The sequence below is a fragment of the Sturnira hondurensis genome, unplaced genomic scaffold (assembly GCF_014824575.4).
Source record: "Sturnira hondurensis isolate 20B ecotype Veracruz unplaced genomic scaffold, ASM1482457v3 Scaffold0005329, whole genome shotgun sequence".
Taxonomy (NCBI): domain Eukaryota; kingdom Metazoa; phylum Chordata; class Mammalia; order Chiroptera; family Phyllostomidae; genus Sturnira; species Sturnira hondurensis.
The window spans coordinates 9,990,776-10,017,453 of record NW_028077960.1 but is presented as its reverse complement, the minus strand read 5'-3'; the positions used below and the strand labels follow the sequence as shown (position 1 = coordinate 10,017,453).

The following is a 26,678-nucleotide window of genomic DNA, read 5'->3' as shown; positions in this document are numbered from 1 at the left end:
GTAGGCACCTTGGGACCTAACACAGGTCTCCCAATCACCACCAGCTGCCCCATGGTATTTTTCTGAATTACATCAATGGTCTGAAATCTCTTCCCTTTCAAAGGTGATTTTAGTTTTGGGAAAAGCTAGATGTCACAAGATGCCAAATCTGGGCTGTAGGGAGGCTGAGTCACCTGGGTGATTTGATGTTTCACCAAAAACTCTGCACAAGACATGATGCATTAGTCGGTGTGTTGCTGTGATGAAGCTGCCAATCACCAGTTACTCATAGTCATGGCCTTCTAAATCATCCAAATGGTTTCCATGGAGGAATATCCAAGGTTAACTTAAAATTTGATGCAGGTTCATTACTGTACTTGTTCAGTCATTTTGAATGTGACAGCCACAGAGTACACATGCTCACTCAACAGCATCTACTACCCACACTGACTAGTACAGTGAAGTCGTCACTGTTCACACATGTGCATTCCAGTCCACTCTCCTTGGTTGCTAGGCTACATCAATTTCATGCAAATCATTCTTGTTATATTAACAATGGTTGGACTTTTTCCAGACATACCTAATATACATATATATATATATATATATATATATATATATATATATATATATATATCAAGTAGAGTATCTAACATCACACCTAAAAGACCTAGAAAATAAACAACAAACAAAACCCAGAGTAAAGATAAGGAGAAAATAATAAAGGTCAAAATAAAAGTAAATTATATAGAGTCTAAAAAAATTACAAAACACAAATGAAACAAAGACCTGGTTCTTTCAAACGATAAATATGGTAAATGTGGTTTATAAACTTTAACCAGACCCCTCAGGAAAAAAAATAGTGGACCAAATATATAAAATTAGAAATGAAAGAGGAGAAGTGACAACTGACATCACAGAAATACAAAGGATTTTAAGATATTACTATGAACAACTATACTCCAACAAGTTGGGCAACATGGGTGAAATAAATTTCTAAGACAATGCAATCTTCTGAAATTGAATCAGTAAGAATCACAAAACCTTTACAGACAATGAATGAAATTGAAGAAGTAATCAAAAAACTCTAAGCAAACAAAAGTCCTGGACCAGATGGCTTCACAGGTGAATTTTACCAAACATTCAAAGAAGAGCTAACACCTAAACTTCTCAAAGTATTCTAAAATTGTCAATAGATGGGGAGAGTTCCAAGCTTACTTTATAAGGCCATTATAATCCTAATTCCAAACCACATAAAGGCACTACAAAAAATATTATACAACAATATCCCTGGATGAACATGATTTTAAAATTCTCCAAAAAAATACACTTTGTATCCTGCTGTATGGTACATTTACACAATGGAATTCTATGCAGCAGAAAGAAAGAAGGAGCTCCTACCTTTGGCAACAGCATGGATGGAACTGGAGAGCATTATGCTAAGTGAAATAAGCCAGGTGGTGAGGGACAAATACTATATGATCTCACCTTTAACTGGAACATAATCAAGAAAAGAAAAAAGCAAAAAAAATATAACCAGAGTCATTGAAATTAAGAACAATCCAACAGTACCCAGAGGGGATGGGGAGGGGATCATGGGGGAAAGAGTTTTCAGGAACTACTATAAAGGATACACGGACAAAACTAAGGGGGAGAGTGGAAGCAAGGGGGGAAGGTGGGTTTGGCTGGGGGTGGTGAGTGGTGTGGAGAAAATGCAGACAACTGTAATTGAATAACAATAAATTTATTTTAAAAAATGTAAAAAATAGAAAATTCAGATCCAACAATACATAAAAATATCATACATCATCATCAAGTGGGATTTATTATAGGTATGTAAGGTTAGTACAATATTCATAAATCAGTAAAACTTGATATATATTGCATAAGCAAAATAAAGAATAAAATCACATGATTTTACCAATAGATGCAGAAAAAGTATTTGATTAAAAAATTCAACCCATGTATGATAAAAACTCAGCAGAGTGGGAAAAGAAGGATGATACCTAAACATAATAAAGGACATTATGACAGATCTACAGCCAACGTCATACTCAGTAGGCAAAACTAAAAGCATTTCCCTTAAGATCAGGATAGAGACATGAATGTCCACTTTCCTTACTCTTATTCAGCATAGTTCTGGAAGTCCTACCCACAATGATAAGACAGAAAGAAGAGATGAAAGGGATTCAAATTGGAAAGGATAATATAAAACTCTCATTATTCACAGATGACCCAATATTGTACACAGAAAACTCTAACGACTCCACCAAACAATTACTAGATTTAATAAGCGAATTTGGCAAAGCAGCAGGAAACTTGATTTCCTGCTGCTTTGCCAAATTCGCTTATTTTAATATTCAGAAATTGGTTGCATTTTTGTATATCAATAATGAACTATCAGAAAGAAAAATTATGTGAATAATCCCATTTACTATTACAACAATAAAAACACAAGGTACTTAGTCATAAATTTAATTATGGAGATAAAAACCCTATACTTGGAAAACCATACAACACTGAAAAAAGTTGAGGAGGATATAGATTAAGGAGAAGCATATACCATGTTCATGGACTGGAAAAATTAATATCATTAAACTGTCCATACTACACAAAGTAATCTCTATATTCAATGCATTTCCTATTTTAATACCAATAGCATTTTCACATATCTAGGACAAATATTTTGAAAATTTATATAAAACCAGAAAAGTTTCTGAATAGCCTCAGTAATCTTGAAAAAAAAAGAAAAAATATTGGAAGGATCACAACACCTGATATCAAACTATACTACAACAACATAGTAATCAAAACAGCCTGGTACTGGCATAAGAATAGGTAAATAGATCAACAGAACAGTAGAGAAGCACAGAAATAAACCCATATCTTTATAGTCAGTTAATATCTGATCAAGGTGATTAGTGCATACAATGGAGTAAAGACAGTCTCTTCAATAAATGTTGTTGGGAGAACTGGACTGGTACCTGTAAAAAAATGAAACTAGACCACCAACTTCTACCATATGCCAGAATGAACTCAAAATGGCTAAGAGACTTAAAAATAAGTTGTGAGACCATAAAATTCTAGAATAAAACATAGGTAGTAAAATCTCAAACATCTCTCAGACTTTTTTCTGACATATCTCCTAGGGCAAGGGAAACAAAGGAAAAAACAAACAAACAAACAAATGGGACTACTTCAAGCTAAAATGGTTTGGCACAGCTAAAAACCCCATGAATAAAGTGAAAAGTGAATCCACTGAATGGGAGAATATACTTGCCCATGATACATCTGATACAGGGTTAATTTCCAAAATACATAAAAAACTCACACAAGTCAAAACCAAACAAACAATTCAATTAAAAATTGGGCAAAGATCTGAATAGATACTTCTCCAAGGAAATACAGATGGCCAATAGTGAAAAAAGGTTCATCAGTAATTATCAGAGAGAGATGCAAAGTAAAACCACAATGAGATATCATCTTACACCTGTCAAAATAGCTGTCATCAATTAATAAAAAAACAGTAAGTGTTGGCAAAGATGTGGAGGAAAGAGAACCCTTGTGGATTCTTGGTGGGAATCCAGACTGGTGCAGCCACTATGGAAAGCAGTATGAGTGACCTCAAAAACTTAAAAATGTAATTGCTTTTTCTCTCAGTAATTCCACTTTTGAAAATATATCTGAAAAAACTCAAAACACTAATTTGAAAAAAATATATGCATCACTATGTTCATTGCAGCTTATTTACAACAGTGAGAATCTGGAAACAGCCCAAGTGCCCATCACTAGATGAGTGAATAAAAAGCTGTGGTGTATTTACACAATGGAGTACTACATTGCTATAAAAAAGAAGGAACTCTTATCCTTTGTGACAGCATGGATGAACCTAGAGCTTATTATACTAAATCAAATAAACCAGTCAGAGAAAGACAAATGAGATCTGTCTTATATGTGGACTCTTAACAAAATAAACTGTTGAACAAAACAGAAACAGATACATGGAATCATGGAATAATCTGACAGATGTCAGAGGGTAGGGGTGTTAGGAGACTAGATGGGAGAAAGTGAAGGGATTAGCCAAAAAGATATATATATATCTTTTATATATATATCTTCTATATATAGAGAGAGAGATGTTCTATATATATATATAACACTCAGACACAGAAAACAGTGTGGTGATAGTCAGGAGGAAGTAGGGTCAGGGCTAGGTTTAGGTGGGGAAAGGGTGGGAAAGTGTGGACGGAAAGAGTCCTTGCTTGGTGCAATAGGCACCCAATGCAGTGTGCAGATGATGTTTTATTGAGTTGTATACTTGAAATATATGGTTTTTTGAAACAATATCACCTTGATACATTCAATTAAAATTAAAAAATAAGGAATAATGCAACTTCAATAACATAAAACTTATTATTTTTATTAACTTATATTATTATTGTATAATGTTTACTAAAAACTTTTTATTCTAAGCAACTCTCAGTTTCTACGATATTGAATATTCATTAAAAATGAAAAAGTACACAGGTAATGGAAATGTTTGAACTAGAAAGTGATGCTGGGAATTGTTTTAAATATAAAAAATCCAATCATCTTTGACTATATATAAAATGCTTGTTGAAGAAGAGACATTGGTAACTATGACTTAAATAATCCAAGCTTTTTAAGAAGTGTTCAAATTATAAGTTGTCTATCTTTAATACACACTTCTGGTGTCTGTAACTCTCAAACATCATACTGCAGGTATGCTGAGCTTTGCTCTATTATTGTCAGAACATGACCTTCATTGCAATGACAGACATGCTTTTGTTCACCTTCACCTAAGGGACCTCTATCCATCTTTCAGACCCCAGCTCAAATATCTCTTCTGTAAAAAATTTTCATTTGTTATAAAATTAATAATACTTACTATTTTGTATTGAAGTAATCTGTGAGCAAACCCTCCCTCTACTAGACATTTATTTGTGCTTTTTTTCAGTTGATAAAAGCTGTGCAAATTTTTTTCTTGAATGGAAATATTTGTAAACTTTTTCCTGTACCTAGTTTTAATCTTCCCATGAAATTCTTCTTCAACATTTCTACTAAGTGTGCAGTCAGAGAACTTACCTTAAAAGGAATTATAATAAATATAGTAATTAACAATCAATAGCACCATGGGGAGAAGTTAGGGAGAATCTTATTTATGCAATTAATTCATCCTGAAACTGTCATTCATTTGTTCTCTTAACAAATAATCATTTGAACACCTGCTACAGGTGAGATGCTGTGATAATCACTAGGATATTAAGATACAGGGAGAAATTAGAAGCAGATTTGCTTTTCAAGTATTTTATAATCTACTGGGGGATATGAGAAAATCAACAACAGTTTACCACATAGATGAAGGTAAATTGTTATGGAAATCAGAAAGAGGAAATATTTAGTGGAGGAAGACTATTTGTGCTAAACCTTGTAAGAAAAGTGAACCTCAAAGGGGTGATGATACTATCCACTTTAAAGTGTCATTTGTGATGACTAACCATACTTTCACACATGAAAGTAATATGTAAACAGAGAACTATAAAATTATTCCATAGAATAATTTGAATATGGAGAAGTGAAGTAAAAGAAGATCTTTGGTAGACAATACAGCAAGAATAAATTTTGTAGTTTTCTTTGTCAGAGTGAAAGACCATTGCAGAAAAGGAAATAAAGAAAACAGACTTGGATGCTTTCTTCCCTAAGTACAGGTAAAGGAGAATGTTGGATGGGCGGGGGTGAGATGGTAAAGGGGCTCTTCATCGATTCATTATCCAAAAACAATATATTCTCAGACACAAAATAGGAGACAAAAATTATTCTTAACTTTGATTTGATATATTATCAAGAGGATGGTGACCAGATTAGCTTCTTTTTTCATAAAATTGGGATATAGAATAGTGATTCATGAAAAATCTTGATTAAACCATTCATATACCAATTTTCTAAGTAATAATAGTCTTTTATGAAAGGGATATAAGAATCAAAACTAAAAATTAAAGAAAAATAAAATCAATAAAAGTTATATGTAATGCCACAGAAGAAAACAATTTTCTGCGGGTACACAAGTAACAAATGTCATGCAGGTTATGGTAAATGGCTCAATATGTAGAAAAATATAAATATTGATAACAATATTAAATAATTTGACTTTATAACCATATCCTTTAAAATTTAAATTTTATATATAATGCCTGTTTTACTGTTTTTAAGCCAGTGTACCTGAAACCTGTATAATTTTGTTAACCAGCATCACCCCAATAAATGCAATAAAAAGGAAAAATAGTCTATTTTAGACCAAGTAAGAACAGTTGCTCAATAATATTTATATATTTATAATTTTAAAAAGTTTATTCATTTTGAAATACAATGCAATTTTTAAAGTAAAAATATACTTACTCAAATGAGGATTAACAGGAGCTACAAGAAAAGCAAAAACTAATGTTAGCATGGCTTGAATGTGTTATAAATAAAAGTCTAATCAGTGTTTCATAGTTCTTCATCAAAACTTAATGATCTTCCCCATTGTGCCCATGGAGAATTATATCTGCAATCCATTTTGTTCTAGGGGGTTGAATAGAATCCACTTTGGAGCTCAGCAATAACAGCCTGAAAGTACCCAAAAGATCAATGCTTAATAGCATGTGGAATTTGTCATTTTCCAAAAAATGGAGTTGATGACCTTTTATATCTTAACCAGTATTTTACATCTTAACCAATATTTTAAACAAATCCCAGAAATCAAAACTGAGGCTGACATTAGGTCAATATATAATCTAGATGTTTTAAAAATGAAAGCAATTATCCAACACAGATTACACCTTAGTTTTTTACCATTACCTGCATCTGGTGAAAATTACATGGTATGTATGAAAATAAAGCAGTCTCCATATCACATTATATATGTGTCCTAAAACTAATAGTCATTCACGCACATATAGAGGAATTTCAATGATCAACAACATATTTTCATTTTTGTACATAAGAAATATCTTAAAAAGCCCTGGTGTAGCTCAGTGGATTGAGCGGGGGCCTGCAAACCACATGATCGCGGTTTGATTCCCAGTCAGGGCACATGCAGTTCCCAGCAGGGGACTCATGAGAGGCAACCATACATTGATGTTTCTCTCCTTCTCTCCTTCCTTTCCTCTCTAATGCTAAATAAATAAAATCTTTAAAAAAATAAAAAAAAACAAATATCTTTAAAAAACAAATTTTGTTTGCAATACAAGTATCAATTGATTTCTACATTTTTTAAAATGCTGGTACACCTGTTCTTTTTAAAAAATATTTTATTTATTTATTTTTAGGCAAAGTGAAAGGGAAGGAGAAAGAGAAGGAGAGAAAGAAACATCAGTGTGTGGTTGCCTCTTGTGAACCCCCTACTGAAGACCTGGCCTGCAACTCAGACATGTGCCCTCACTGGGAATTGAACCAGAGACCCTTTGGTCCACAGGCCATCACACACCAGCTAAGGCTTTTTTCTTTTTTTTATTATTGTTTATGCTGTTACAGTTGTAACTGTAATTGTAACACCAATTGATTTCCACTTGAAAAGGAGTAAATACATTTTACTGAAACAGCAACAAAAATATGTCTAATCTAAAATGCAAAATGGTATCTGTATATATCCAATAATCACTTGTTATCCTGAGAGAAAATTCCATTCTGGATGAAGGAAAGAATTATTGTAATCTTCCAAGATTACAATGGGCAGTTATTCTAACCTGAAGGAGTTGATCAACTCTGTTGTTAATTCCTAGTGTTTGTTATTAACCACTGTGTTAAACTTGGATATTACTAGTTAAGTATAAAAGAAAGTCAATAATGCATACATATTCTCAAAACTTGTTCATATATAATTGTTACATTATTATATCTATATCAATTTTAATGCAGTGGGTTAGCTTCTCAATCACTCTTTCTACTTATACAGAAGACAGACAATTCCCATTATTAGTTGTTTTTCTGATTCTTCGTTCTCCATTAAACATTATAAAATGAATAATATAGAGAAGGGACTATACATTTATTTACTACCTATACTGAAGTGGAGAAAAATAATTTTTGCAAAATATCAATATATTTTAATTTTAAAATTAATAAAAATCAAATTATTTTATAATTTAAATAATATAAATTTGTCTATTATCTTTCAAAGAAGTAAGCATCTTGGAATTGTAATTTAAATATAAGAAATATGTCAAACCTACAGGTATCTTCTGACCAGACTGTATGTTTTTATTTTTATTATAAAAACTTTCAATTACAGTTTACATTCAATATTATTTTGTATTGTTTTAAGGTATACAACATAGTGGTTACACAATGTGTTTACAAATTATTTTTCCCAATATTTCCAGCACCTATCTGGCACCATATACAGTTACCACACTATTATTGACTATATTTCCTATGTTGTATTTTACATCCCTGTGACTATTTTGTAACTACTAAATTGGACCTCTTAATGGTTTCGCTTTGTCACCCACCCCCTAACTTCCCTCCCCTCTGGCATCCACCAGCCTGCTCTCTGTGTCTGTGAGTGACCAAATATAATTTTAATTAAATCTTCCCCCATGATATTTTTAGTCACCAAGTTGACTATAAATAACACATTATCCTAGTGAAAATTTGCCATTCTAAATTCTGAATATTGCAAAGAGTTTTTTTTTCTTTCAATGGAATATATATGTCTAATTTCCTATAAATGCCTATATACCATTACAGTATGCTTTACCCCACCTATATTACATAAAAATAGTAATTTTTAATGAAAATGTTTATGATTTTAATAATTATGCTTAAGAATGTAAAGATCATTTAAAAATTGAAACTAAACATAATGTTTATTTTCCAGATTTATTTTTCATTTTAGTTTGTTGTTCCATTTTTTTCAATAAGAACTAATGATTTCAGAAAGATTTATACTGTATCTCTTTTACGAGTCACAATTTCTAAATTTAATAAAGAAACATATATTCTATCACTTAGGAATAAACTCTAGCTCTACTCAGAATTTATCATTTCATGGTTTTTAACTCTACAGGACACTGTAGAGTTAAAATGCCCACTGTAGAGTTTTTAACTCTACAGGACACCCAGCCTTCTGGGTCCTAATTTCTTCATTTTTTAATGGCATAAATATTAATGCATTGTTTTAATACCTCTCCATATTAAATGGTCCTGATTTTTATAACTTACAGGCAAGGAAAATAAACATTAGATAAGAGGAGACAGTAATTCATGTTTTACAAAACTAAAACTTTAGAAAATACATGGGGATGCTATTTAGTTGTCCATTCAATACAATCCTAGAGGTGATTAAACAATGACAATTGATTGTTATTCTGCATAATATTTATCTCACTAACATAAAAGGCATATTTTAAAGAGCCACATTTAAGAAAAATATGCAATGATCCTCATGCTTTTATATTCCTTGATCTCCTGTGAATATTCTATTCTACATTTTGTCCCACAGGGTGGGACAAAAATAGGTTTGCAGTGGTGAGTATGTAAATAAATAAATAAAAACAGTTTATTTTTATGTTATTTTTATTATCATATCATTTTTAATATAAACAACTGTAACTTAAAAGTAAACAAAATTTACTTTTGCCCTACCTGTATATCTTAATCTTTTAATGAAAATTGTACACCATGCCCAATATACTCAGACTAGTGAGAGAAGAGTAAAGAAAAAATAGTTTAATATGAAAAAGAAGATTTAATGTTTTTAATAATTCTACTTTATATTTTATTTTTGACAGTATTCAGTCTCTCTTATGTGGGAGAAATATACTTAATACTAAGTAGAATGAAGATCTTCAAATGCAAAAATTACATTGTATTATCCTTAAGTCAAACTCTGAAAACCAATGACAAAAAATAATTTTATTTAACTGGATTAGTGAAACAAATAAATATATTTCTGTTGATTTACTCAACCCTGAAACATATTTCAACAATTCTAGAGCTAGTCATTGCTATTGTTTCTACTTTTTAGATAATGTTTTTAATCAACTTTTATTTTTTACAGTTTTATAGTAGTTTTAATTTTTACTCATGTAGGGCATATATATGAATAAATATTACATGTGTATAGTTTATAAAGACAAACTATCACATATAGATAACCACAAAAATTGATATTTTTGACATTAACAATCTAAAAGTAATATGGACCAAAACAGTCAACCAAGATGTCCTTCCGCAATAGTTGAATGGACAAAGAAACTATAGCATCTCCATACAATGGGATATTAATCAACAAGAAAGTAAAATGAGTTATTAAAGTGATGTGGAGAAACTTAAATGTGTATTACTCAGTGAAATAAGCCAGGTTGAAAATGCTACATGCTGTAAGATTCCAACATTTTGGAAAAGGCAAAACCGCAGAGAGTGAAAAAAGAGATCAGTGGTTCTGAGAGATGGAGGAAGGAGGGAGGAGAAATAGGTGGAGCAGAGTGAATTTTCAGGGCAGTAAAACTACGCTGTTTGGTTCTGTAATAGTGAATAAACAACATTACACACTTGTCACAATCCACATAACTGTAAACACAAATAATAAACCCTAATGTAAACTATTTGCTAAATAATAATATGTCAATGTTTGCTGATCAGTTGTAACAATTGTCCATGCTCTCATTAGATATTCATAATGGGAAAAATGTGAAATTGTGCTGGGGGAGAGGGCATTTATAAGAGCTCTCTATACTTTCCTCTCAATTTTATGTAAACCTAAGACGATTCTAAAAAATAAAGTCCATTAGTTTAAAACAATTTTTAAACATTTTAGCACATTTGTTAACTTCTTAATGATATAAACTTTAAAGCCATTAAAAAATTCAAAAAACTAAAATGCAGAAGTATTACATAAAAACTTACAGTATAGAAAATAAAAGGACATTGCTGACATTATTACATAGGTTTAACTAAAACATTTTATATATCTGCATTTATAATATAACATTAAAATCTACGATGATTAAGTTTTTGTGTTTTTTTGTTACTTGTCTTATGATCTAGTAGATCAATAAGCCAAATTTAATATGTAAATAAATACCTTAAAATAAAAGGCTACTTACCACTATATTTGATGACACGAATTGTTGAATCTCCTTCACCAAATTTGGTGAGAGGTGTTAGTCGGACTTCATAAGCCTCTGGTTTAATTAGTTCAGTCAAATTATATGTAATTAATTCTCCTTTTTGAATATTTCCATTTATTTTTATCTCCTGTTCCCACCAACGCTGTTGCCCAGCCTGAAATGAAAATAATCATGCAATAATATTCCCAGCATTTGATTCAGAGGTACTTAATTATGTTGTAACCATAGTGGAAAAATTCTGATGTTTTATTAGAATATAATATAAGAACATACTAATATTATGAATACATTTTATTAAAGTTCTAGTTTCTATAATAAGCAAAAAAATTTTGGAGATGTTTGCAGATAATTACTAAATTACCACAGAATAGTCTGATATATAAACAGATTTAATATGTCATCTAATATTAAGAGGTAGAGAAATATAAAACAATAGACTATTGAAGTCTCAATCTGGAGACATGAAGAGATATGTTTACCTCTTACTTAACATATTTACAGTTAGCTGATCTTTGGCAAAGACAATGCAATGCAGCAAAGACAGCTGTTGTGCTAGAACACTGGGAAGCTACACGCAAATTATTGTATCTAGATATAGACATTATACCCTTCACAACATTAAACTCAAAATGGATCAAAGACCTACATGGAAAACACAAAACTACAAAACTTTTAGAAGATAATATAGGAGAAAACCTAGAAGACCTTGGGTTTCACAGTGTCTTTTTAGATACAACACCAAAAGCACAATCTATGAAAAAAATAATAAGCTGGACTTCTTTAATTTAAAAAAATTCTATTCTACCAAAGATATTGTCACAAGAATAAAAGACAAGCCACGGATTTATTTGCAAAAGACACACTGATAAAGAACTGTTATACAAAAGATACAAATATCATAAAATTCAACAAGAATAAAACAAAAGAAATTTAAACAATGGGCCACAGATTTTAACAAAAAAGATGCTTCACATTATATGTTATCAAAGAAATGAAAATAAAACCAATATTAAGTTACCATTACACACCTATTAAAATGCTCAAAATCCAGAACACTGATGATACCAAATGCTGCCAACGATGTAGACAACTAGGAACTCTGTTTCTATTTTTAATTTTTATCCTCATCTGAGGACACCTTTTTCATTGCTTCTAGAGAGGAAGGAAGAGAAAGAAACATTGATGCGAGAGAGAGGCATCGATGGGCTTTCTCCCATATATGCCCAGACTGGGGTCAGTGCCCAGACCAGGGATTATATGTGTCTAGGCCAAGGGTGGCACACACCTGAACTCAGAGAGAGGATCAAACCTGCAACCTAGGTATGTGCCCTGACTGAGAATCAAACTCACAACCTTTCACTTTCAGGACAACCCTAACCAACTGAACCACATCAGCCAGGACTCAACTAGCCACTGTTATTCGTGCTGGTGGGAATGCAAAATGGTATAGACACATTGGAGGATAGTTTGGTGGTTATTTTTATAAAACTATTACTCTTCCCATATAACCCAGCAATTGTATTCCTTGGTGTTTACCCAAAGGAGGTGAAAACTTAGGTCTGTGCAAAAAATCTGCACATGAACATTTATAGCAGCTTTATTTATAATTCCTGAAAACTTGGAAGCAACCTAGATATCCTTTATCAGGTAAATAGATAAATAAATTGTACTACAGCCAGACAATGGGATATTATTTAGTGCTCCAAAAAAAAAAGAACTATCAAATCATTAAAGGACATAGAAGAAAAACCCAAACAATCCAATTTTGAAATGGGCAAAGGACCTGAATAGACACTTATCCAAAGGGGGCAAACAGATGGCCAATAGATGTATGAAAAGATGATCAATGTCACTAATCCTGAGAGAAATGCAAATTAAAACCACAATGAGATACCATCTTACACCTGTCAAAATGGCTATCATCAATACATCAACAAACAACAAATACTGGTGAGGATGTGGAGAAAAGGGTTGCACTGTTGTTGGGAATGCAGACTGGTGTAACCACTGGAGAAAGTACTACGGAAATGCCTCAAAAAATTAAAAATGGATCTTGCTTTTGACCCACCTATCACACTTCTGGGAATTTACCTGAAAAAAAAAAAACACAAAACACTAATTCGAAAGAACATAAGTACCTCTATGTTCATTGCAGTATTTATAATTACCAAGATATGGGAGCAATTCAAGTGTCCATCAGTAGATGAATGAATAAAACAACCAAGGGGCATTTACACAATGGACTACTACTTGGCTGTAAAAAAAAGAAGAAAATTTTATCCATTGCAAAAATGTGGATAAACCTGGAGAACATTATGCTAAGTGAAATAAGCCAGTCAGAGAAAGACAAATACCACATGATTTCACTCATATGTGAAATCTAATGAACAAACTGAACTAACAAGAAAAATGGGGACAGACTCATAGATGGAGAGCAGGGTGACTGATGGGTAGGGGGAGGTTTACAGGGTAAAGGGATTGAGAAGAAAGGAAAAAGGACTTATGCATATAGACAACAATGTGGTGATTGTTGAGGGGGTGAAGAGTATAATTGGACTAAATGGCAATGTAAAAATACAATAAAAACTGAATTTTTAAGAAGATATGAAGGAAATAAGTGCATATTAAAAAGTAAAATAAGCCAATATAGAAAGGCTACATATTCTATTATTCTAACTGTATGAAATTTTGGAAAAAGCAAAAGTATGGAGACAGTGAAAGGATTAGAGGTCTCCAGAAGTTAGAAAAGAGGGAAGGATGAATAAACTGAGCACAGAGAATTTTTAGGGCAATAAAACTACTCTGCATGATGAATAATGGTACATATAATGGTACGTATAATGATACATTTACTCAAACCCACAGAATGTAAAACACCAAGAGTGAGCCCTAATGTAAACTATGGACTTTGGTAATGATGGGTCAATGTAGGTTCATCAACTGAAAAAACATTGTCTGAAAGAGGATGCTTTCTTTGTTTTTTTAATCACTTTACACTTTCATTTTTATTGTTCTTTTATTACAGTTGTCCCAGTTTTCATCCATTGCTCCCCTCTGCCCCTTCTTCCCCCCACTCCCATAGTCCATCCCCACCCTGTTGTCCATGCCAATGGGTCATTTACACTTGTTCTTTAACTTGCCCCTTTCCCTCCATTCCTCCCTTTTCACCCCCACTCTGGTCCCTGTCAGTTTTGTTCCTTGTTTCCATACCTCTGGTTGTATTTTGCTCATTAGGTTCCTGTTATGGGTAGGATTATATGGTATTTGTCTTTCGCTGCCCAGTTTATTTTGCTTAGGATAATACTCTCGAATTCCATTCATGCCATCTCCAATGGTAGATGTTTCTGATTAGTATTCCATTATATAAATGTATCACAGTTTTTTGATCTACTCATTAATAGATGGGTACTTTAGGTTGTTTCCAGCACTTGGCTATTGCAAATAATGCTGCTATGAACATTGGGGTGTGTAGGTTCTTTTGAACTGGTGCTTCAGAATTCTTAGGGTATGATACCAGCAGTGAAATTGCTAGATGAAAATACAGTTCTGTTCTTAGATTTTTGAGGAAATTCTATGCTGTTTTTCACAGGGGCAGCACCAGTCTGCATTCCCACCAACACAGTACTAGGGTTTCCTTTTTTCCTTATCTTCCCTAGCCCTTTTCGTTGGTTGATTTGTTAATGACAGCCATCCTGGCTGATGTGAAGTGGTATTTTGTCGTGGTTTTACTTTACATCTCTCTGATAACTAGTGATGCTGAGCATCTTTCCAAATGTCTCTGGGCCTTCTGTATGTCCTTCTTGAAGAAGTCTCTTGTTCAGGTTCTTTGCCCATGTTTAAATTAGATTGTTTGTCTTCCTGGTGTGGAGTCATGTGAGTTCTCCATGTGTTTTGGAGATCAAACCCTTGTCTGAGGTATCACTGGCAAATATATTTTCCTGTACAATTGATTTCCTTTTCACTTTGACAATATTTTCTTTAACCATGCAAAAGCTTTTTAGTTTGACATAGGCCCATTTCTTTATTCTTTCCTTTATATCCCTTGCCCTAGGGCAGGGGTGTCAAGCTCATTTTCACTGAGGACCACATCAGCCCCACCGTTGCCTTCAAAGGGCTAAGTGTAATTGCAGGACTGCATAAATGTGACTACTCCTTAACAGCTGAGCGAGAGCTTGGCACTGCTGCTGGGTAGAAACAAGGTGCTGGGCTGGATAAAATAAGGTGGAGAGTTGGATTCAGCCCGTAGGCCTTGTGTTTACCACCTGTGCTATAGGGGATACATCAGTGAAAATATGACTGTGTGGCATATCTGAAATTTGCCTATGTTCTTCTTTAGGAGTTGCATGATGTCACGTCTTATATTTAAGTCTTTTATCCATCTTGAGTTTATTTTGTTTCATTAATAATGGCCATTTTGACCTGTGTGAGGTGGTATCTCATTATGGTTTTAATTTGCATCTCTCCGATGGCTAGTGATGTTGAGCATCCTTTTGTATGCTTATGGGCCCCCTGTATGCCCTCCTTGGAGAAGTGTTTGCTCAGGTCATTTGCTAATTTTGTAACTGAATTGTTTGTCTTTCTGGCTTTGAATCAAATGAGTTCTTTATATATTTTGGGGATGAAACCTTTGAGTTATCATTGGCAAATATGTTTCCCCATGTTTGGGTTCTCCTTTCACTTTGATGATGTTTTTAGCCACACAGAAACCTTTTAATTTGATATAGTCCCATTTGTTTATTTAATCCTTTATTTCCCTTCCCCTGGAAGATATATCAGAGAAAATACTGCTGTGTGAGATATCTGCCTATGTTTTCCTCTAGGACTTTTATGGTTTCCCAGCTTATGTTGAAGATTTTGAGCCATTTTGAGTTTATCCTGGTGCATGGTATAAGTTGATAGTCTAGTTTCATTTTTTGCATGCTCATTCCAGATCTCCCAGAACCATTTGTTGTAGAGGCTATTTTTACTCCATTTTACATTTCTGCCCCCTTTGTTAAATATTGATAGACCTTAGAGACATGGGTTTATTTCTGGGCTCTCTATTCTGTTCCATTGATTGATGTATTTGTTCTTATACCAGTACCAGACTGTTTTGATTACAGTGGCCTAGTAGTATAGGTTGATAGGTATTTGATCCCTCCTGCTTTGTTCTTCTTTCTGAAAATTGATAAGGCTATTCAGGGTCCTTTCGGGTTCCATATAAATTTTTGAAATATTTGTTCTAAATCTGTGAAATATGTCATTAGTATTTTGATAGATATTACATTGAAGCTATACATTGCTGTGGGCAGAGTAGACAATTTATTTATATTAATTCTTCTAATCCATGAACACAGTATTTGCATCCATTTATTTGTGTCTTCCTTAATTTCTTTCTTCAGTGTTCCATAGTTTTCTGAGTACAGGTCTTTTACCTTCTTGGTTAAGTTTATTCCTAGGTACTTAATTTTTCTTCTTATTATAGTAAATTGGATTTTTTTCTTAGTTTCTCTTTCTGGTATTTCATTTTTGGTGTATAGAAATGCCTTTGATTTTTGAATATTGAGTTTATTTTGCTAAATTTTCTTATTAGGTCAAGTAGTTTTTTGGTGGAGACTATAGGGTTTCCTAAGTACATTATCATGTCATCTTCAAATAAAGAATTTTACTTCCTTCTTTCCAATTTACATGCCTTTTATTTCTTTTCTTTGCCTAATTACTATGGCTAGAACTTCCAATACTATGTTGAATAAAAATGGTGAAAGTGGACATCCTTGTGTTTTTCCTGATTTTAGTGGGGGAGCTTTTAGTTTTTGCCTGTTGAGTACCATATTGGTTATAGGTCTCTTGTATATGACCTTTATTATGTTGAGAAATGTTCCCTCTATTCCCACTTTGCTGAGTGTTTTTATCATAAATGGGTGCTGTATTTTCTTAAATGCTTTTTCCACATCTATTGATATGATCATGAGATTTTTGTCTTTCATTTTATTTATTTGGTGTATTATGCTTATTAATTTGCAAATATTATGCCATCATTGCATTCTTGGGATGATTCCCAGGAATGATCATGGTGGATGATATTTTTAATGTGTTGCTGGACCTGGTTTGCCAATATTGTGTTGAGGACTTTAGCATCTATGTTCATCAGCACTATTGGCCTGCAGTTTTCTTTTTTTGTTGTGTCTTTATCTGGTTTTAGAATTAGGATAATAATGGCCTTGTAAAAAGTTTAGGAGTCTTCCCTTTTTTTGAATTTTGGGGAATATTTTGAGAAGGAGGGGAGTTAGCTCTTCCCTAAATGCTTGTTAAAATTCACCTGTGAAGCCATCCATTCCAGGGCTTTTGTGTGCTGGCATTCTTTTGATTACTGCTTCAATTTCACTAATTGTTATTGTCCTATATGGGCTTTCTGCTTCTTCAGTTTTGGAAGATTGTATGTTTCTAGAAATTTGTCTATTTTTCCCTGGTTGACAATTTTATTGGCATATAGTTTTTTCATAGTAATTTCTTATGAACTTTGTATTTCTGTAGTTTCGGTTGTAATTTCTCTTCTTTTGTTTCTGATTTTATTTATTTGGGCCCTCTCTCTTTTTTTCTTGAGTCTGGTTAAATTCTTGTCAATTTTGTTTTTCTTTTCTAAGAACCAGCTCCTGGGTTTATTGGTCCTTTGAATTTTCTTTTAGTCTATCTGTCATTTAATTTTGCTCTGACCTTGATTATTTCCTTCCTTCTGCTCACTCTGGGCTTTGTTTCTTGTTTCTCTAGTTCCTATAGATGTAGAGTTAAGTTGTTTATTTGAAATTTTTTAAAATCTTTTTAAGATAGGCCTATATTGCTATGAACTTCCATTTCAGGAGTACCTTTACTGTGTTCCACTGGTTTTGGGCCACTGTGTGTTTATTTTAAAATTGTTTCCTGAAACTTTTCAATTTCTTCCTTGATCTCATGGCTAACCCATTCATTACTTAAAAGTATGTTATTAGTTTCAAGCCATTGTGACCTGAGAAGATACTCAATATGGTTTCAATTTTCTTGAGTTTTTGAAGCATGTTTTGTGACCTACCATGTCATCTATCTTTGAAAATGTTCCACACACATTTAACAAGAATGCATAGTTTGCTTCTTTGGAGTAAAATGTTCTGTATACATAAATTAAGTCCATTTGATCCAGACTGTTGTTCAATACCACAATACCCTTATCAATTCATTGCTTGAAGGATCTATTCATTGTTATCAATGAAGTGTTAAAACCCCCTACTATGAGTGTGTTGCTGTTCTTGAAGTCCTCTGAGATTTTCCTTAATATAATTTGGTGCTCTTATATTGGGTATATATACATTTATAAGGTTTATATCTTATCAATGGATTGCTCCCTTGAGTATTATATAGTGTCCCCCTTTGTCTCTTTTTATGGTCTTTGTTTTGAAATCTATTTTATCTGATATGCATATTGCTACCCCAGCTTTTTTTCATGTTCATTTGCTTAGAATATTTTTTCTATCCCTTCACTTTTATCTGTTTAGATATTTTGTTCTGAGGTGGATCTCTTGTAGACAGCATATATATAGGTTATGTTTCCTTATCCATTCAGCTACCCTGAATCTTTTGATTGGGCATTTAGTCCATTTACTTTTAGGGTTATTATTGATAGACACTTATTCATTGACATTTTTCCCTTTTGTACCTCTGTTCCCCTCTTTCTCTCCTCAAAAAGTAGGCCCTTTAGCATGTCATGCAATACTGGTTTGGGAGAGGTGCATTAGCCTTTTTTTTTTGTCTGGGAAACTCCTTATTTCACCTCCCATTTTAATTGAGAGTCTTGCCAGGTAGAGTAGTCTTGGTTGCAGGCCTCTGCTTTTCATTACTTGGAATATTCCTTGCCATTACCTTCTGGCTTTCCATTCAGAAGTCAGCTGCTAGCTCATCTGGGTTCCCTTGTATTTTACTTCCTGTTTCTCCCTTGTTGCCATTATACTCTCTTTGTCTTTAAATTTTGCCATTTTTATGTTGATGTGTCTTGGAATGGGCCTCTTTAGGTTTATCTTGATTGGGACCCTCTGTACTTCCTAAGACTCGTGTGACTTTTTCTCTCATCAAATTAGGGAAATTTTCCATCATTACTTTTTCAAACAGGTTTTCTATGCCTTACTCTTCTTCTCCTCCTTCTGGTATCCCTATTATAAGAATATTTTTATGTTTTATGTTGTGTGCAGTTACCTTAACACCTCTTGATTCTTTTTGAGTTTTTTTTTTCCATTTTGTTGCTCTGTCTCGGAATTTTTTTTCGACCTGTCCTCCAGTTTACTGATTTGAGATTCTCCTTCATCTTGCCTGCTTGTAATTCCTTCTATTGTGTTCTTCAAGTCAGAAATTGAATTCTTCATTCCTTCTGGCTTTTACTGATATTTCTGTGTCTTTTTTCATACTGATGTAGTTTGCAGTAAATCCCTTATAGCTTCCCTGTAGCTCTTTGTAGCTATCACTGAGCTCACTGAGCTTCCTTATAACCATTATTTCGAACTCAATGTCTTACGGTTTATTTGCCTCGATTTCATTTAGCATTCTTTCTGGGGATTCCTCTTTTCCTTTTGATTGGGTGTTGTTTCTTTGTCTTCCCATTTTAGGTGACTCTCCTCGTTTGTTTCTGCTTCTTAATCTCCTTTGACTCCCTGTCTTCATGGTATGACCTTCTATTGTAGGAGACATGTTGTATTCGGTATGCAGCCTCCTTGGTCTCCTGAACTCGATGCTCCTGGGATGCCCTTTATGCCATTTATGTCGGCTCTCTGTGTTGTAACTAGGTTTTGATTGTTGTTGGGTTATTCCTTGGTGGGTCCTTCCCTCTGGCTGCCTAATTGAGAGTCACTCCGACTGACCACGTCTCATATGCTGTTGTGCAGGGTATTGATATTAGGGAAGGCTATGCATGTTTTAGGGTAGGAGGTATATAGAAAATCCTGTCCCTTCTGTGAGTTACTGCTGTGAATTTAAACTACTCTAAAAGAATGCAGTCTAAAAAATTCTACTGCAGTACTTTTAGAATTTCCTCTTCTTTGCATATCATTTCAGTTGTATTTTATTTACATAACTATTATAAGTGTAGTTGCCTTATAATATATACACATCTATCTATCTATTTATATCTATAGATGTATAATCTGATATTTATATCTGATATCTATAGCATCCACATAAACTGACAGCATAAGCTTCATATTCATATCGATTCCCCTGGCTTCCCAAGTCATACAGAGCTGATGCAGAAGTGTCCAGTGGATTCTGCACGTGACTTGGGTTTGTATCACAGGTGAGAAGCCTTAACCTTAAGAACTTTTAGTATTTTGTAATTGGTAGTAACCAGACCTGCTCAGGCATCATCCAAGAGGGCAACATTATATTTATACTCGACATTAAACAGACCTCCCCATGCTCCACAGGGAAACACTACCTTAATATTCTAAGGATGTTGACTTTGCAAACTAACTTGAAAAGAGAGGCTGGGGAAGAAAAGCTGATGCCTCTGCACAATGCTATGCAAAAATCAGGAGACCCACAGAAAACTGTCTTCTAAATATATCATCTTGATGAGTATATAAAGTGGTATAAGTTTGGACAGCAGTTTGGCCATAAAAACAATATTGCCATAAGAACAGATAAACTCTTATATGTCAGGAAACAGGAATATTCATGGCAGAGAAAACAGAAAATAATCTAAACATCAATAAGAGGTAAATAATGAAATTGCAGATTCTTCATAAGATATAACACAAAATACAGCATGGAAGATGAACTCAAGCTACACACATTATCAGGAATGAATTTCACAAAATGAAGCAAAACTTAATTTTGTAGCAGAAATACTGTAAAATTTAAGTTTAAAGCATTCGTTCTGAATATATATACATACACACACAAACAAATACGGAAAATAGTAAATACTTAAATACTAAGTTTGAGACACTGGTCACATGGGTTAGTAGAGCATTAAGACAAGATACAATTATGAGGGGGTAAAAATGTACTTAACTAAAGTTGGTGACTTTTTTTCTATTTTTATATTGTTAGTGTATATACAAATTTTGCATATATTATTTTTGCACTTCAGGATCTTATGTGTGATGTTTATTATAACTCTGCACTAGTGGTGCTCATATTCAGGCACACATGAGAGTCACAAGACTAATTCCAAGTCTTAACCACCCATATTTCTGCTTCAAAAAGGTCTAGACATTAATTTTTCATTTTTTTTCAGAAATATAATTTCTAAAAATCATCCTATTTACAAGACACTTTGAATGTAGATGAACCAGGAGCTACATTTAGGGAGGCACAGCTCAGTCTTGCTACACCACCACATTAATAAGAAATCTTATAACAGCCTAACATTGATTACTCTATCACTTTCACTTCAGGCTGGATAGTTCAAAACCAGAAAAACCCACTGCATATGTAAGTCCTTACTACGTGACAGCACTATGTTAACTGTTTTATAATACTATTATATATAATTACCATGACTCTCGGTAGGTAGGAACGAATTCTAGCCCTGTTTTATGAATGAGGAAATGAGGCAGAAGAAAGTTAATGCTATACAGATTGAGAGTAGCATTTGCGAAATTTGGTTACACCTAAAATTATTCTTTCTGGTGTCGCTTTCCCTTTTCCTTCCCTAGATTTTATCTCCCTCTTCACTTTTTACCAGAGCCAATTTAGTTATAATACTGTTATGGTAATTTTTGCATATAGATTATAGAGCAGAAATAATTTCTTATTAATTGTTATGCCTGTAATGTCTGCTCATTAACTTGGTAAAGATGAGACGAGATTAAATTCCAGCACAGTGTATATTTAACTGGCCTCCAAGGAGTGCAGCAGAAAATCCGGGCCAGTAATAACCACATACAATCACTAAATTTAAATACACTAGTAAAAACAGACATAAAATCTAATTGCACGGAAAATACTTCACTCATGCATAGTTGATGCAAGATACTACAAAGTTTCTATCAGTTTTGGAGGGTAAAGATTCTATAAAATAATCTAATGTAAATGATGATATCTTTCACTTTCAGATTTTAGATATTTAAATTAGATTTATGAACTAAAGGCAAAGTACTATTATCTCAGAAGACAGAGACAAGTAATTTAAACTCAGAAAAACATGTAAAGAATAATCTGATGTTTCATTATTATTTAAAGGCACACAAGTTTAATTAAGGTGTACTTTTCTGAATGTTAATATAAGTTTAATATCTCTTAATATTTGTAATACATCCTGATTTGAGACTGTTGTTATAATGAGATGCTCTACTTGAGTAATTTTATTTGGCAGATATATTGATATCATTATACTTATTACAAACTCTGGAGTACATAACTTCATATGTGTATTAAAAAAAGCAATAATGTTGATTCCAATTCTTTAATTTTAAAGCTTTAATGAAAGTATATATTTCAGCAGTTGAGGAATAAGCAATTACATACTTCATATTGTATCTCAGTGAGCTGTGCAAATGTAAAAATGCAAAAACTAAATGCAACGTTTGCACGTACACAAGAAAACACAATATTACGGTACTGTTTGGAGGTAACACCACAAAATCCTGAAAAAAACATAGGATCTAAACCATAATTTCAATGACAGTCCAGATCATACCCATATGCATGTTGATTTATTGTGTTAAACATTTTTATCATTTCTATTACTACATTTTTTTCCATTTAACTTTTTCTATTTCTTGGAGATATGTTTCTTTCCCGTGATTTAGAGGGTCCCTTCAAAAAACAAACTTCACCACAAGCAGGACTTTCATGAGAAGCTGCAGTTTTCTGTTTTTACCACTGGAGGTACTTAAAGGGCAATGTTGCAAAGATGTCAAAAGGACAAATCATATTAATTTTTTTAATTTTAAAAGGAATAAAATCAGCTCCTTTAAGCAGAAGGCTGCAACAGATTCTCTAATGTGAAAGAACAAAAATGCCATCTTTTCCTTTCCTTCTGTGCCGTGAACTTTTTTCAGCTCTACAGGAGAGAACCTAAAAGAAGTGATGAGGGTGTACACAAGCTGAACACCAGACACATATATGCATGTGTTCCACTTATTTTAAGTAACCTTGTAAGAGAGATAGTAGTAAGCTCATTTAATAGGAAACTTCCACTTGTGTTTACCAGCCACACTGCTAGTAAAAATAATAACTGATGCTAAAAACCCACATACTACAGAAGTTATTTTTATGATTATCCTGCAGAGTATAAATTAGCTAAGATAACATTTTAATGAGTTAAAATACAATTGCCTTATAACTTCAAATAAAGATGACAAAGGTTTTAAGATATACTGTTATTTTAATAATACCTTTGGGGGTAAAGGTATAATAAGTAACATGGTATTAAGTATATCTTATTTCTATTTCCCATACGTTTACCCAATTAATTATATATCCTTCCCTCTTTCATTATTAAAAATTTGAGCCTCATTTGATTCATACTCAGTATGAATTTTTTTCTGGATTAGAGTCACTTTTTCAACCCCCAGAAATATTTTTTCATATTTTGTTCATGATATTAATGCCTTTAGAACTGACAGTATACTTTTCAATATACAGATGCTTAATATTTTTGATTCCTATTTCTCTTTAAAAGTTTGTATTTTTTTATGTCTAAGTGAAAGTTAAATAGTTTTTCCTGAAATCTAGCTTGGAATTTTTGACATATTGGTTTAAGATTAATCATAATGTTGCTTATGACTATACCAACATCTACTAACTTTGAAAATTTGTTATCTCTAGAAAAGTGTAGGCAACATCTATTTTTAATTCTATCTGCATTGTCACAACATGATAGGTCATTGTCAAGTACAGATATGTTTTGTTTCTCAGTGTAATCATTTGTAATATTAAAGGTTTTTTAAGAGCATTTAGGAATCCATGTTTATCAGAATTCAGTGACTGCAAATAATGCAACTGTGGTGATGGTCAGATTGACATCTATCCCTATAGAACTAAGTTTATATAGACACAGACAACAATGTCTTTTAAATAATTTACTCCATTGCTTAAATGCTGGCACATTCATTTTATAGATAGCATATAATGGATCTAAATATGAAATATTTAAAAGGTATAGTAGGAAAATATTGTAGGATTGAGGAGCTCAAGCAGTATCGTCTTTCAGCACAAATGAACTGGTATTTTGTTGTAATCTTACTTTGTAAAATTCAGCAACAGCCACAGTGACACTAAATTCTTTTGACTTGAGAAAAGAGTGTTTTTTACTATTTAACATCAGGGGATGTATGTATTTATCTATATTTTGATTTTAGACTTCCCTATAAAAATATTAAATTTTATCTAATAAGGACCCAAGTTTAAAAGTTGAGGTACTTATTGCCCTGGCTGGTGTAGCTCAGTGGATTGAGCACGGGCCTGCAAACCACACGATCGCAGTTTGATTCCCAGTCAGGGCATATGCCTGGGTTGCAGGCCAGTTCCCAGTGGGGGACTCACGAGAGGCAACCATACATTGATATTTCTCTCCTTCTCCTTTTCCCTTCCTCTCTAAAAAAAAATAAATAAATAAAATGTAAAAAGGTTCAGGAACTTATTTAAAAATAATTTGAGTAATTATGATTCATCAGCATGATGCATAATATCGAAGATTATGTAGAAAAATGGAAAATGTCCACAATATAATACAAAGTTAATGTAGCACAGTACAAAATGTAAGCCATATGATTGTAGCTGTGCAAAATATATACACCTATTGAGAAGTTGTGCAAAATAAGAATAGTTGTGTTAGGTGGTGAGATCATGCATGACTAAAAACTCCTCTGGTATTACATTAAAAAGTAATAGGGACAACTAAGCAGTATTAACAGCAACAACAAAGTGAGTTACAAAGTACTCACAAAAGTAAAATGAGTCCTTTTTCATTCTAAATAATATTATCTGAAGAAGAAACTATTTGAATACTAGTTTCAATATTTGGAGAAGGAATGAGCCATAATTTTCCCCAACATTGAGTTCAATAGCATATAATGCTTCCAATGTACACCACGTCTGGAAACTTCAGCTCCAGAGGGTGAAGCTCATAATGTTATGGTATGAAACTGAGTAGGATTAGCTATATTAAGTAGCAGTTAGAGAAACTGTGAATTTCATAACCACAAATTTGCTTCTCCTAGAAATGGAATATTCTTTATTTTTCTACAGTTGAATTTTACTTACCTTATTGCTGATGATGGAAAACTTGAATTCGTGCCAATTCGATTTGAACTCAGTGTGTTTAAGATTTGAACTTGATAAACTCATGTTTAAACCCAATCACTTTGAGTACTGGTGCTACCTGGGAGTGTACTTCATGCAGCAGAGGCAGAGAAAGCCCGCTCCCCAACTTAACGCCCTTCTCAATGTGGTGGAGGGATACCTAGTGCTTGGATGAGTTGTTTCCTACTGACAGTCTCCCAGACTTAACCAACTTAATTTGGTCTTCCCTTTCCTGTGCTAGCAATTTTGGACCTATATTTTTGTGAATGCCTTGGCCCTTGGTGATTAATTCTATTCAGTCTGCATCTTTCCTAGATGAACTCACATTATTTGGATCTAACAATGCTACCTCTGCCCTTTCTGGGGGTGGGGGGGATTGTTGGTGAATCCTGACTACTTGACCTGCACCACAGTGAAGTAAAAGACCAGCCAGGCTCCCATCTCTGAAAATTGGCTTCAGCTGACCTACTTTGCTACTCAAGGTCTCCCCAGGTGGGGCTGAGCTTCTGGGAAAGTTCTGCAGTCTTCCTGAGCTACAAGCAACAAGTGAGCCCATACTGCTCCTCCTCAGGTAGGTTGTAGGTGTCTATCTGAGGGAACCTCTAGGGCTTATTCTAGTATTCTTCCTTCACTTTTACAAAAGTATCCCTCATGCTTGGTGATGCTCTGTATTTGCATTAAAGTTCTTCCTGACATAAAGGTTTTTGTAACTCAATATTTTTCTCCCTCAATCATTTCCTCCTGCCCACTCTCAACACCACAAAATCCCATTTGACTTAAAGCCTAGGTTCCCAAGGCTGCCGCTTTTGGGATTCTACAATGTGAAATCAAAGCTCATTTGCCGTCTTTTTAGTTTTGTGCTAGTGTGTTTTTGAGTGTGTCTTCAACTCCTTGGATCATAAACCTCAACCTCTTCTGGTGTAATTTTAAATAATGATAGAGCAGCTGATAAAAGAATTACAAAAAAGTTTAATATGCATATTTCAAATTCTCAGCTGTTTTAGCAATCAGTTTTTAACTTACATAGTATAATAATCCTTTGCATTTAGCTTTGAATGTCTTGAATGTTATTCCCTGTCATTTTTCTAATTTATCTTTCTTATCATGATAATTACCTTATTACAACACAGAACAAAGTATCCCAATAACCCTCAGGTAGAGACAGCACTAAGAAGGACTGAAGCTTCAGTGGATCTTTCAGTTTTTCACTCAGTTTGGAAGTTTTCCCCCCTTGGCTACCTTAGTGAGTCACTGATGTTTGGAGGGATGTGAACTGGAGATGCAGGTGGAGACTCTGGTAAACATCACTGGTATATAAAT

The 26,678-nt window shown here is 33.4% G+C and overlaps 1 protein-coding gene across 1 annotated transcript in view; it reads right to left on the bottom strand.

Annotated features, from left to right (window-relative positions):
• MDGA2 (MAM domain containing glycosylphosphatidylinositol anchor 2) overlaps positions 1-26,678 on the bottom strand; it is an 847,781-nt gene that overhangs the window by 42,393 nt on the left and 778,710 nt on the right. The window contains exons 11-12 of the mRNA XM_037047200.1: positions 11,088-11,265; positions 6,397-6,417 (exon numbers count right to left, since the gene is read on the bottom strand). Of these exons, the coding sequence (XP_036903095.1) occupies positions 6,397-6,417; positions 11,088-11,265 (199 nt within the window). The remainder of the gene's footprint in view (positions 1-6,396; positions 6,418-11,087; positions 11,266-26,678) is intronic.